The sequence below is a fragment of the Camellia sinensis genome, chromosome 4 (genome assembly GCF_055761805.1).
Source record: "Camellia sinensis isolate YWXY chromosome 4, ASM5576180v1, whole genome shotgun sequence".
In the NCBI taxonomy this organism is placed as follows: domain Eukaryota; kingdom Viridiplantae; phylum Streptophyta; class Magnoliopsida; order Ericales; family Theaceae; genus Camellia; species Camellia sinensis.
This window is the reverse complement of record NC_138964.1, coordinates 182994142-183008848: the sequence shown is the minus strand read 5'-3', so window position 1 is coordinate 183008848 and position 14707 is coordinate 182994142. Positions and strand designations below refer to the sequence as shown.

Below are 14707 nucleotides of genomic sequence, written 5' to 3'. Positions count from 1 at the left end.
TGAAGAATTAAAGCTTTCTCACCCGACACCTATGAAGGTCAATTGTGACAACAAAGCAGCTATATCTATAGCTCATAATTCAGTTCTACATGATCGCACAAAACATATAGAAGTGGATAAACATTTCATCAAGGAGAAAATCAATGCTGGCATAATCTGTATGACCTACCTTCCAACAGGTGAACAATTAGCTGATGTGCTAACAAAGGGACTACACAAGAAGCAATTTGATAAGCTGACTAGCAAGCTGGCTATGGAAGATATCTTCAAACCAGCTTGAGGGGGAGTGCTGGAAATTTGTGTTAATGTATATAATAAGATAGTGGCATGTATATAATATGATAGTGGTGTTGGTGGTAGATAGTAGCATGTATATAATATGATAGTGGTGTTGGTGGTAGATAGTGGCATGTATAGAATATGATAGTGGTGTTGGTGGCAATGTATATAATATAATAGTGGTAATATATAATATGTAAGTGGCATATAATGGGTTATAATGATGTTTGTAATATCTCCTATATAAGGAGTGTCATTTGGTCTTGTAAGAAAAGAAGTTTTGAATATAACAGAAATATATTCCTTCTTCCTCATATTTTCGAAGTTCTTCTTCCTCATATTTTCTAAGTTCATATTAATAATATGTGGTGACTAGAATCTCTACTATATATTAAAGAAAAACAACCAGATAAAATGTAATGATTTTTATTCTTTTGGATCATTCTGGTCATCATGTTTCACAGTTACTCTGCATGATAAAGACATTTCTCATTTCAGTTCCAATGTTGTAGATCTAATGAGCTATTGCATGCTCTGAGCCCCTTCAACTAATACTTATCCTCCAAAGTTAAAAGTGTGGGGTTATAGTATCAGAGATAGAGAAACCATTCGTTTCCCAGTCTCAAACCATAGACCCATAGTTGTAACTAACACACTTGTTTTTATCAACATGTAGGTACTTGTCTACGTGCTCGGAATCACGGACACACCTCTTAGCATGCCATTTTTTTTGTCTACATGTGCTAAACACTAACACTTGTTAGAGACGTGTCATTATTTTTCTAAAGGTTTTTAATACTAAACAAGCTTTGGGCACATGTAGGACATGCACGTCTATTGCCTAGGCACATGTAAGACATTTCCAGGGTCTTCACATTAGAATTTAAATTTAAAAAGAAGTATAGACTTGTACATACTAATCTCACCTCTAGACTTTTATTTTTTATTTTTTATTCTTGAACCCTAAATCTTTACAACTTTCAATTTGTTAGTGAATACTTTAGCTTCTAAAACTAAGACATTGATCTTTCTATTCTCAGTTGTTGATGTTGGCGTATACTTTTAGAAGAGATTGTCATTAACAATTTACTATTTTTTTCAACATACCATAAAAAATGAAGTATTTCTCATTATTGTTTCCATATAATGAATAAATATTTAATTGTTATGTGAAAATTTAACAATTTACTTTTATTTCATAACATATAATTTTTTGAATATTATGTATCCATATTGTGTGCTGGCATAGTACCGGGGTTGTATCTGTGCTTCTTAGTTTGGATGTTTGCTAGTTAATAAATGGGGCAGTTGCAATTTTGCTTTATTATCAAATACCCAACGATTTAGTTGTTATTTTAAAGGGAGCTCTTCTTGCTGTTATTATTGTTTTTGACCTAGTAATTATTTTGTGAGAAGACAGATCTGCAAGAAAGAAAAAAAAATTAAGTGTTAGATACAAGAAATAGCAATGACAAAGTGGGGTTGTGATCCCATAAAATGACAAGCATTATGAAGAAACTAAAGCTGTCCCAGTTATTGCACGTGAGAAATTAGGAAGCACATGTTGGATAAGTGATGTTTTAGATTACTTTATTTATTTAATATATATTGTCTTTCTAGGTGGGGTCGTGATATTTCTAGTAGCTCTTTCTCACTTTGGGGCTTTACATGATGGCCATTTATACTGTAAAAACACAAGTTTCTCTAGGCCTCCAAAAGGATACCATGATGACAATCAAGTTCTTACAAAATAAAAGGGGGAAATAATTTTGCATTCTGGGATCTTTTTTATTTGATTTTTTTTTTTTTTGTATGAGTGAGTGAGTAACTGCTCAGTATTTTTATTTGTGTATAAATCCTAGGTGATAATTCTGTTCCTGCCCCTCAATTTATTCTTTACCATGACTTTTTTATTGCTGATGTCTAACATATGGCTGTTTTGTCAGGTGGTTAGACTTTACAAAGACAAAGAACATGCCGAAGTTGAATACACGGTAACTTAACCTCATTTACCTTTTTCCCTGCTAATCATGAAAATTTTTCAAAACGCTGTCAATGATTTCAATTCTAAAAAACATTGCAAATGACCATTGTTCTACTCACAATATATATGATAAATATGACAGTAAAATCATATTCGAATTGAGTTCTGACTAGTGTCTGACTTGAAGATTGGTCCTATATCCACGGAAGATGGTGTAGGAAAAGAGGTCATTTCACGGATGACAGCAAATATGGTTACAGACAAGGTGTTTTATACTGATTCCAATGGGAGGGACTTTCTAAAACGGGTAAGTCTCATATGATACTTTTCTTTGAAAATCATAAAGCTTTAGAAAATCCTCAAAAAAGGCACAAATTTCTTAGTTAATCATTTCTTTTCTGTATGTTTTTATATGGTTTTTTTTATATTTGTTATCGCAGAAAATTGCTGATAGAAAATCTGTATTTTCAATTTCCCTTGTTTTCCCTATTTTTTGTGAGTTGAACTTCATTTCAGTGAATATGTTGACTTTTTTTGTGAAATTATTTAGGTAGTGTACTACAAAAAGTTTTCTTATTGGAAACTCTTATCATAATTTACATGCTGCCCATAATAGAGCAAGAATAAAGTCCATGTAGTCAAGTATGGGTTAGCATGCATCCCAACACTAAAAATCCTAATTCATTGGAAGGAGCTTGAAATATGCACTTGGGTCTTCACTTGCTAAATGTTTTCTGCATTTCATTGGATATTTATGGCCAATAATCCCTGCAATTTTAAAATTTTCTGCTTTTGTTTATATTGTATACTAGCAATAACCTGTGCAATGCATGGGATTTTTCCAACGTACCAACCCCCAACTCCACCCTGTCAGACCCCTTCCCCTCTCCCACTCCACCCTTTCCTGCCAGCCCTTCCCTCCCCAATCTACCTCCACCATGTCCACTCCACCTTACTCCTACCCAATCCATCCCCACCCCCAATCCCTAAAACCATTCCACCCATCAAGCCCCCTTCCCCTCACTAAAACATTAACCCGTAGAAGACCAAATTTCGATGATTATTGCTTTTATGTTAACATTTGATAGTCAATCTAAAAAATTAACCTCTTTAATTAGTTAGAAGGAAGTTTGATTGACTATTTTTATTAGTTTCCATCACATAATAAAAACAAAGAAAAGAGTTTAACATTATATTAGTAACTAAGTTGAAAAATATGACTCACACTCCGTATAATGTAAGACACGATACTCTAATAGATATGATGTTTTATTTTCTTATTCTCCCACATTTTTTTTGGCAATCAATTGGAAAAAGGTAAGGAAAATTAAGAGGGGAAATTATTTAAATTCTTAATTAAGAGATGTGAGACTTAAGGAAATGATAGTCATTTGGGGAATACAAAAAGAGGTGAGATGATAGAGAATCGACTTTATTTTAGGTTTGCCTTTTTATCTTTTTCTTCAAAAAAAAAAAATTAAGAATTAGTGGAAGGAGGAGGGGCTTGAGGACTGCCATATAGGAGAGAGAATGTAATTTTTTTATAATGCGATCTTAGGATTGAGAGTTTGGATTTGGAAGACTACTAAATTGCTATATATATAATACATTGATATCCCAACTGAACCTGCGGGTTTTGGACTGGATGAAATGCAGACATGCTTTTTGGTAAATGGGAAGCATGTAATATACATTTCTGTGTAATTCCATTAATGATCCACATGTTGATCACTTAACGAACCTTTGTATAGAACCCTGGGTGAACGTATTAGGGTGATAGTTTATTTGCAACCTTCTTCTCTTGTTCCACCAGTTTGGTCTACAGCTAGGAAGCATGGATGTGGGTACGGACGTGGGTACAAGTAAGCATTGATATGGCAAAACCTTAAAAAATTAGAATACAGGTACGGTAGGGTACACCCATAAAAAATGTAGTTTTATAATATGTCGGACATGATATATAACAATTAAAAAAAAAAAAAATGCAGAAAATAATTGAAATGTTTTTGTAATGTTAAAAAGCAGAACCCTAAGTAATTTTTAGATTTTTTATAATTACATAAAATACCATATATTTTTATAAGTTTTAAAAGTAGGCACAATATTATTGTTCTGTCATTTATTGTCACTTATTTATTTATTCTTGTTATTATTATTATTTTTTGAAATTTCACATACTCATTTGGTTGTTCTAGTTCTAACTTGGTTTTGTTATCATGGCTTTCCTAGGTTCGAGATTATAGAGAGGACTGGTCTCTTACAGTTCATCAACCAGTTTCAGGGAACTATTATCCAGTAATTTTTTCAACTTCTAGTTTACTGAAATTAAGCTCGAACTTTAAGCTTGGCAGAAAATTGTATACATTCAAATGTGTCTCTGCACAGCAGATGGACCCAAAATAAATGCAGCAATCTAAGCCCGGCCTGGCCTATCTAGTCTGTTGATCAAGGAAGTTCAAACTTCGAAGTTGCAGTTTCATTTAGAATTGAACTTTGGCTATGCATTAGTAGGACTGGTGTAACCAGTTTGGCATACTCTTTTCTGAATTTGTTCTATGCAGTAAATGTTTTCAAATTTTGGTAGTATATATTAAGCTAGATGATTTAGTACTGTGATGATTATTTTTCTTTTACGGTGACCCAAAAATCAAAATGTTGTGTATCGTGTAATGGTTGAATCAATTATATCAGGTGCTCAGACCCTTTTGATTTGAAAGTTTTAAGAATTTTTGTCATTAAGAGTTATACAAAGATGGGACTACTACACTTATTTTGGGTGTATTAGAATTCACTGGGTCAAATACAAACCTCATTAACAAGTTCAAAAATACAGCAATATCAGTTTGACCGTTGTAATGTTTTTTTAGTTCTTGGTCAATGTGTCCCTTGCTGCATTGGGTTTCTTGCTTCATTTAGAGGATATGGTAAAATCAGTCCTGTCACCTCTTTAGAATGAAGAGGAGTGGCATCATTGCTTCACTTTCAAATGGTGTATATTGAGGACTGCCAATTTGTGCAAATTGTGCACTTTGTTGCACTTGTTCCTAATGGTGGAGATCAGGGCCCGTCATTGTACAACAGGCCTTGATGTGTTTGACTTTTGTAAATAATTTACTTGGTTAGATAGTTGGTTGTTTGTGTCTAAGACGTAGAAAATAATCTTTGAATGATCTATCATGTCTGTTGTATTACGTAATGGTTAAAGTACATTTATCTTTCCACTAGTAGTCCATGAATTAAAATCATAGTTGTAAAATGATTCATATAATATGTTCTTGAGAAATAAGATTTTTTGTATGGCCTCCTACCATAGACAAACACACTTTCTAGTCGTGTTTAGAATATTGTATTTTTTGTAGTTTTCCATTGAGGGTACAGCGTAGATGGTTGTGCGTATACAATGTAAGGAAGCGTGTCAATATGATTACAGAGAATGAATCTGTTTGAAGCCAATAGAATAGAATAATTCTGTAGCACTAGAAGTAACGTTTATGATTTTTTTTTTAGAATTTCATATTTATCATTGGTCTTGTTTGAATCTGATTAAATGAATTTTGATGATTTTATTCTGAGTAATTCCAGCTCAGTGTTGGAATTTTTACAAAGGACAAGAAATCTGAATTCTCAGTCTTGGTTGATCGCGCCACTGGTGGATCCAGCATTGAAGATGGAGAACTAGAACTAATGCTTCATAGGTTTACATAATTCTTTTTACTTTATTTTTCCCCTAACATTGAAATTTCATCTCATAAATATCTTTTACTGACATGACATTTTGAAATGATTATCTTCTGTCATACACAAGGCGTATGACCCATGATGATTCTGGAGGACTTGTTGGACCCCTTGGTGAAATAGTGTGCGCTGAAAGTAGTTGTGAAGGACTTACGGTATGTTATTGTAGAACAACTACAGTTGTGCTCTGTATCCTTGCTATTTTTTTTAATGCATTATAATTGATATGTTGCATTATCCTTTATCTATAAGCAAGAATGACAGGAAAAATCAGGTCCATGTGTATGACAGAGATGGCATTTTGCCTATTTATCATGTATGAAGTCAACATGGATGTGGGATCCTATCAAGAATATTTTTCCCAAACTTCAATTTTCCTCGGTAGATAATAATGAGTTGACACTTACAAGAGTGGTAAGATTCTTAGGTCAAAATTCAAGTTAATATAGTAGCAAAAGGCACCAAAAACCTTTGGCTCAGCTAGATTGCATAGTATCAGCCAGAGCTTGACCCACTTAGCCTATTTTGAGCTCAAACAAAACAGATAACTGTCGAGAAAAGTAGTATAGTATTTTTTGTCTACAGGAAAAAAATTTAGTATTTTTTATTTTAAAAACAAGAATTTTAATGTACGATAACTTTAGGAAATGATAAAAATTTCCTTTAATTAGAATATGTGGTTGGTTTAGATCTAAGAAAGCTTCTAGGTTTAGGGTTCTAAATGGTAGTAGAAGGGTTACAACGTTCTTAGATGGAAAAGGGTGATGTTTGTTTGGTTTTTGAAAGTTTTCATTGCAGGTTTTTTAGAGAATAGGTGGTAGAAATCAACAATGATTTTATGGGTTTTTGGTGTGGATTCAAAGGCCTAAGGGTGGGGAAGCATTTAGGATTCTTGATGTTAATCCTGGAACTGTTAGGGGCTGCAATTGGGGTTTTCTTGTGTTGTGAACAATAACCTGAGAATAATAAAAAAAGTAGAAGAAAGAAGTTGAAGAATCTGACCTAGAATCCATAGGCTTCACCCTCGTAATGACTAGGCTTTATCACATAAAACACTATGATTGAATAAGACTTCAGAATATGAAACCTTACATAGATATTTTTTTTACTCCAATTTTTAATAAGACCAGAATACAAGAACATGAAACCTTGACCTTTAGAGTACATAGATATATATAGATATATCTTATTGCTTCGAGACTCCAGAGGTTGCGTAGACAAATATAGGCTTCACAACAATCTTACTCTAACTATTAATATATCATTTTAGGCCTTACAAAACGCATTTACCGCCCATTAAAATAACTTACCCAAAATGAGATCCATGAACCTGTATTACCCAATTCAGCAAATTTCGGAAGTATCAAAATGTCGTTTAATTGTTAAAAGAAATAAAACATGAGTAAACAAAACTAGCGGAATACAAGAATTAATGTAGATAAAGACTACCATGGACACTTTCCTTGGGACTGAAAAGGCTTCTTCATACCATAGCCTTCATTTTAGGCTTCCAAAAACCTGTTATACTTATTCAGCCATTCAATGGATTTGGATGTGTTATTAAAGCCTGTTATACTTATTAAGCCATTCGATTGATCTGTTGCCTATGAGAAGAAGCTGAGAGTGGTTTCATGAAGAGGTTTTTGATTGGCATATGCATGTCATAGGTCTCTATTCATTTTGGTGTGATGTATTCATTTTGTGCATTGCTCTCCGTTGTCAGCCTATTGTCATATTGATCTTTTGCGAAGGTATCGGTCAGGGTACCCCTCTCTGTTTTGGAGTAAAAAAGTGGTAAATACTAAGACATGTTTTGTGGTTAAAATTTGATGCTATAGAGATCCAAATTTATTTTGTGCAGTTCGATGTCATTTTCTTGAAAGGAAAAAAGAAGTAGAAACTTTCATTTCAATTGTCATGTCATTTTCCTCAAAAGAAGAAAGAATTGTGGACTTTTTAGATAGTAATCTTGAGCTATAGCCTGTTTGATGAACCATGATTTGTTTGCCCCTTTCTGTCGTATTTACTATTTACGAAACCAGTAAAGATGTGAGGTCTGTACCGTTCATTGATATTATCCATCCAAATGATTGAACTTTAAGCCTCAGAATTACTTTGAATTAGGTTGAGATTTGATGAATTTGCATCACTATTTTTTTTTTTTTATAATCCATGTATGCATGATCATGTGGTAGATAATTTATTTATTCAAACTAAAAGATTTTACTTTTGCTGCTTTGTTTTCTTTTCACCCTCACATTTATATATTTCTGTCGAAAGTTATCTTGCATAATCTCTGCTTCTATTTACTTGATTGCTTCTAGAAGAAAATATAGATAAAAATAACTGAATTGTATCGCATCAGTTTTTGTTGCTAGATTTGGTTGGAATGCATTGATGGCTATCAAAAAGCATTTTTTTGGATGCAAAGCTTTTTATTCCCAGTTGTTAACTGCTCAACATTGAAAAAGATTGCCATCATCAAACATATATAATTTGCTGCTATCCTCTAATGTCCCTTGATCAGGTTCGAGGAAATTATTATATTAGTATCAACCAGCTAGGTGCTGGATCACGATGGCGCCGAACAACTAGCCAAGAAGTTTACTCACCTATTCTTTTAGCGTTCACACACGAGGTATGCTTGATTGAACTGACACAGAAGATCATATATTACACTGAGAATCTGACGAGATGTTTGATCTGGCAGACATTAGATGAGTGGACATCTTCTCATTTGACAATGGCAACAACCATGGATCCAAACTATAGTTTACCTCTTAATGTTGCATTAATCACTCTTCAGGTGATTTAATTGTTCCACTGTGAATCCCCCCCCCCCCTCTCTCTCTCTCTCTCTCTTCTGACCTTAATTTTGCAGGAGCTAGATGATGGAAAGGTGCTCCTCCGCTTGGCACATCTATATGAGGTAAAAATCAATCCCGTGATCCCCTTCATATTCCCATTAACAAAAATAAATAAATAAACAAAACTAATTTGGATATATTTACAACTCAAAAATCAAGAAAACGACCTCTTTTTTTTCCTGCAAGTGTTATCTCAACTACTCCTGTCAATTCTATGACTCCTCTTTTAGCTCTTTTCCCTAGGCCTACATCTGTTGTGGCCTTCCTTTATAGATTATAATTTATAGCTATCTGTTGGATGCATTTCCGTTTTAGTATGTTGAACATAAAGTTTTTAAATTAGGGTGGTGCGTTGCATTGTTGCTGAATTTGAGAAAAGTTTAAATTGCAGTTGATCTTTTCAATAATATTTTCTGAAAGGATAAATTGCTCGTGGAAGGAGATAAATAGATTTTTTGTAAAGAATCTAAGAGATTTCTGGACTAGTCTAGGATACGATGAGCCTTTCTTTTCAACTCAAACTACTGGGTGTTCGCAAATTATAGGACAGAAGTGTTGTTTTAAGTGTTGATTGTACCTTGAAACTAGATATTTATGTGATAATGTGGATCTGTGAAGTGATATCTTAGATTTCGTAAATATCTGATACTTTGCCAAATTGATAGAAGCAAATTCGTTCCACTGACTGCACTGCACATTTTAGTTCTCTCATCCATTTTTTCCCATTATTTTACTCTCATTCACTTCTTTCATGCTGCAAATGTGGTTAGGCAGGGGAGGATGCTGAGTACTCAACATTAGCCGAAGTTGAACTGAAGAAGATGTTTGCTGGAAAAGTGGTATGTACTAGACTATCAATTATATTTTTCATTTTTTCTCCTGCCCACTTATTGTGCTAATGTGTGCCTAGATTGTGCCTCATGATACTTTCTTTTTGATCTGGAAACTTGAGGTCCAGTCACAATTACAATTTGTGGGTCATATATTTGCACAATATTTAGTGCTTATTTTCGATATTTAGTTTTCATATGAGATCCCATAGGGACCGGATAACTGACTTTTAAACAGTTGTATCATAACACTTGATATATATATATATATCAAGAATCTGTATTCAAGGAAAAAGATTCATATAGCCAACCTGCCCCACCTGACTTGATTGGGACACGAGGCTAGTTTGGTTTCGTTTATATATTCAAGAAAAGTCTTTTCCTCTTTCCACACACACACACACTCTTTTCCTCTTTGTTTTTATATAGCAACTTTCTAAAATTATAAAAACTCATAAGTGTATTGAGGGATGAGGACATGCGTATCTATGAAGTGTCCTCAATGTGTCCCGCAAAAAATAAGAATTAAAAAAAATAGACACCCAACATGTCTTACATGTGGACATGGGTGTCCAAGGCAAGCCGGTGTTTGATACATGTCGGACATGGACACAACACTTGTTGGATTGTCAGTGTTTCCTAGGCGATAGTGGTTCATTTTGAATTGTCTTTGTGTTGATTGGAGTCAATCTTCCAGATAAAGGAGGCTGAGGAAATGAGCTTGTCAGCAAACCAAGGGAAGGCAAAAATGAAGAAGATGACTTGGAAAGTTGAAGGGGACAATGGAGGGGAAGCTGCAATTGTTAGAGGTGGCCCTGTCAATAGTTCAACTCTTGTTGTCGAGCTTGGTCCCATGGAGATTCGAACTTTTTTGCTAACATTTTAGGGATCTCTCCCTTGTTAACTTTTTTACTAGTCTTGATTCTTCGTACTAGTCTTGATTGCGAGGAAAGTATATTGTCTTGATGGATGGCGCATATTTTCCATTTTCGTATAGATTTTGAGCAATGGTGGGGTTCAGGTGGGATGTGACAACATGGTGTGCACTGTTGTAAGACTAGTTGCCGAATGAGGTCCTGGTTATGAAGAAAAAACAAGAACTGTACATATTAATGAAAGTCAGATAACCAGGAAGGAACAAGAATCTGTATTTGTTTATTAAACCCAGACTTTGGTTTCTTGTCTTGTGACTTGCTAAAGCAAAACTGTTGTTAGTTTCAGATTGACCCTTCTTTTAAGAAGAAAGAAAAATTGACAAAAGCTCATTTTTATAAAACAAAAGCAATGAAAAGTCTCCTTTTTCTTTTCTTTTTTTTTTTTTTTTTTTTGAAAACATCTAGTCGTTTTTTTTTTATGCAAAAATAGTTTTACAAATTGGAAAATAACGTTTTGGTGTTTCTAAAAGTAGGTTGTTTTTTTTGTCAAAAAAAATGTTAAAATAATTTTTGAAAATAACTTGCCAAACAAGTTTTTTATTTTTACTTTCTAATAAATGGATACAGATGGAGAAATACGACCATACAATACAGTTTTTTTTTTTATTCAAAAGAAAGATTACAGCAGACGAAAGAAAACAAAAGCACAGCAACAGCAGCCCATACAATAAAGTCGAATCAACTAAAAGTGATATGCATGTGCAAATTTTTATCCTTTCTAAATTCAAGAATGATTATTATTCTTATAGGTTGCATACTAAAGTTGTGTTTGGATTTTTAATTTATTGATGATGTGTTTAGATCATAAATTTAGGTAAAATTTGACGATAAAAAAAGAAAAAAAGAAAGAAGAGAAAATGAAATTATATTTCATTTACATTTATAAAAGGAGTAAGGAAATATAATTACTTGTACATATTTTTTACTCAAATTTAAAAAAATTAGTAAAGGGTTTACTTATTGATTTGGTTTGTTTCAAATTCATATTTTAATTTGAAAGAACTTAGGGGCTCATGTAATTTATCATAGATTTTATTTTGATAATTCAAATCGTTAATTTTGTAAGGTCCTTGAATTAGGGGTGTTCGATTTTGTAAGGTCCTTGAATTAGTGGTGTTCACGGGTCGGATCGGATCGGGTTTACCCTTAATCCGTCAGCCGAACCGGCACATTCGGGTTACAGAATCGGCCATCCGTCACCGACCGAACTACTATTCGAAATCGACCGAATAGAAGAGATCAGTTTGGCGGTTGGTTCGGATGATTTCGAATATCTAACAAAGTTTTTAAAAAAAAATATGAAAAATGAAATAAAATTTCAAAACAACAAATTTAAAATTATATATACATATATATATATATATATATATATGTATATACAGACCTATGAAAAAGAATGGAAGAGAGAATATAGGAAAAAGAGAAAGAGGCGGGAAAGACTTGCCATTACCCTCAGTGACCGTCCACGCCACCATTCAACAACATCACAATCATTGCTCATCGCAATCGTAATCACCACCATTGTTACTGAGATGAGGAAGATAGTGAAAGAAGGGTTTGTCATGAGAAAGAGAGAGAGAGAGACGAAAGGGGGAAAAAACAGAGATGAAAAAGACTTAGATGGGTTTGTCCCTCAAAAGGAGACAAAAAGAGAGAGCCAAACAGGGAAGGGAAAAAAAAAGCACAGAAATAATAAAGGATGGGTTTATCTTTCAAAGAAAGAGAGAAGATGATGAAGTCGAAAGGGAGTAAGAGGGAGATGAGAGGTTTCAGAAGACGAAAGGAAATGAGAGAGATGAAACGTGATGATGTGGGGAAGACAAAGGAGTAGGTGGGAAGTCAGATCTATCACTTGGAAAGATGATGAATGCTTGGGAAGATATAAAAGTTTTCTTGAAAAAAACAATAAGATGTTATGTTGCTGTTGTTTCATTTTTGTATGCAAGTAAATCCCAAGTAATGGTTAAAAGTATATATAATACACGTATATATTTTCTGTCGGTCTAGGTTGGGTGAATATTTTTTAAATAAAGGCGACTTCTGACTGAAAATTAAATAAAAGGATAAAGCTTGGGAGCTCGAATGAGCTCCCCCCGAATCCCCTAAAAATGGAAACAGAGGGAAAAGAGGGGGAAAAGAGGGTGAAGGCAAAAGAGAGAGAGGGAGAAAGAGAGATGAGAGGAGAGAGGGAAACAGAGAGAGAGAGAGGGAGAGAAGCTCGGCCGATCGTCGCAGCAGCTCGCCTATAGCGATCCCGATTGTCCCTTGATTGTTCTGTTATATCCCGGACTCAGTTCCGTGGAGTTGAGTGTTGTATCTGTCTTGTTGTCATCCTTTAATTCCGTTTGTTTGAGTTATAGAATGTGTTGGGCTTGTTTCGAACAGGTGGGTTGAACCTTGGTCTGAAATCTTGTTGCCGGGTTTTTGGTCGTTCCACTCGAGCGGGTCTTTTTGTGCTCGAGCGGATATTGCACACTTCCAGATTTTTGTGTCCCTGCAAAACTTTTGCAGGTGTGATTTTTACGCTCGAGCGGGTACTCTGGCGCTCGAGCGGATAATACCTTTTAGGTGTAAGTTCTGGGAGGGGGAAATCTACGCTCGAGCGGACTAGTTTTCGCGCTCGAGCGGATGCGCTTTATTCTTGTGTCTTGGCGCTCGAGCAGGCCTTATTGCGCTCGAGCGTATCCAGATTTTTGTTCTTAACGCTCGAGCGTTGTGTTTTCCACTCGAGCGGGAATGTCGTATATCAGTTGGTAGCTGGGCATTTTAAAATCACTTTTTGCATTCTCTCTCTCTCTCTTACTTTTCCAAAAAGCCATTTGAGAGCTCCTCTCTCTAAAACCATAACTTCTCTCTAAGTATTGATCTAGCTAGGGTGTTTTCCTCACCTTGGGTCTTCACAAAGGTTGGGTTGATCATCGAGGGCTTTACCTTGATCCGAAAATTTCGAGTTTTGGAGCACGTTGAGTTTCGTCATCTTCTTCCCTTGAGCTCCGAATTTGAGGTAGGGATTCCTACTCACTATTATGGTCTTCGACATAGATTATTGGTAGTTTTGATAAAGTGTTGAAGTTGGTTGATTTTGGGACTTAGGGTTTCAAAAGGGTATAAATGAGGGTTTGATATTTTGATTCTTAAACATGCATTTTGGGTTTCAAAATAATGATGTTGTTGTTGGTTGTTGATATATAGGCCATTGGGTTAATATTGGGAAATGGGGTAGAAAACCCTAATTCGTTGAATAAATTGATTAGTATAATTAATTTGAGGAAAATTGTGGACTTATGGGATTGAGTTGGAAATAATGAAATTGGCTCATTATGTTGTGAAATAATGGAGTTGGAATATAAATCGCTCACTTTTGAAAACATTGATATTTTATTTGTTGGAGCTTTTATTATCTGTTTAGAAATAATTGCTTGGGCTACCAGTAGAGGGTAGTTTTGATTGTTGTAGACAATGCATGATGATTAGGCAAACTAAAACTAATCAATTGGATATGTCATAGAGTATGGCGGTTGATAGAATACATTAATGTTATGTATTAATTGATTGTGTATATGACCTATGTGTATATACATTGTGTGTGTGGGAGGAGATAGGGGATGTACTCCACGGTTTAGGGGAAGATAGGGGATGGACCTCTAAACCGGATGTTGTTTGGGAGGAGATAGGGGATGGACTCCACTGATACAGCTCATATGCTTGTCAGATAATGTGTTGATATAGCTCATATGCTTATCTTTGGAAGTGTTAATACAGCTCATATGCTTGTCATTGGGAGTGTTGATATAGCTAATATGCATATCTGTTGAAATGAGGATACAGCTTGTATGCTTATCTGTTGAGATGTTGATACAACTAGTATGCTTATCTACTATAAAATGGGAAATGTTTAATATGAGTCTTGTCTCGTATAAGTGGTTGGCCAGGTTCTGAGCCATTGATGTAAATTGTGAGATTGATAAGAAATGGAAACTGAAATGAAACATGAACATTTATCAAATTGCTATGTCTTAGTCATTGCTCATACTGGGTTTAGCATATCTCTACTGGGCGTTGGCTCACCCTTTATGG

General features: G+C 34.6%; 1 protein-coding gene across 4 annotated transcripts in view; it reads left to right on the top strand.

Moving 5' to 3' along the window:
- Positions 1-10875, top strand: part of LOC114309396 (alpha-mannosidase) — a 42514-nt gene extending 31639 nt beyond the window's left edge. For 3 of the 4 annotated variants that reach the window (XM_028255116.2, XM_028255118.2, XM_028255117.2), the window contains 10 exons: positions 2226-2273; positions 2451-2570; positions 4493-4558; positions 5846-5958; positions 6069-6153; positions 8526-8636; positions 8709-8804; positions 8880-8927; positions 9636-9704; positions 10393-10875. In XM_028255116.2, the coding sequence (XP_028110917.2) occupies positions 2226-2273; positions 2451-2570; positions 4493-4558; positions 5846-5958; positions 6069-6153; positions 8526-8636; positions 8709-8804; positions 8880-8927; positions 9636-9704; positions 10393-10581 (945 nt within the window). In that variant the 3' untranslated portion in view covers positions 10582-10875. Of the gene's footprint in view, positions 1-2225; positions 2274-2450; positions 2571-4492; positions 4559-5845; positions 5959-6068; positions 6154-8363; positions 8637-8708; positions 8805-8879; positions 8928-9635; positions 9705-10392 lie in introns of those variants that run through there. The other variant, XR_014328037.1, reaches the window with a different exon arrangement.
- The last annotated feature ends 3832 nt before the right edge of the window (positions 10876-14707 follow it).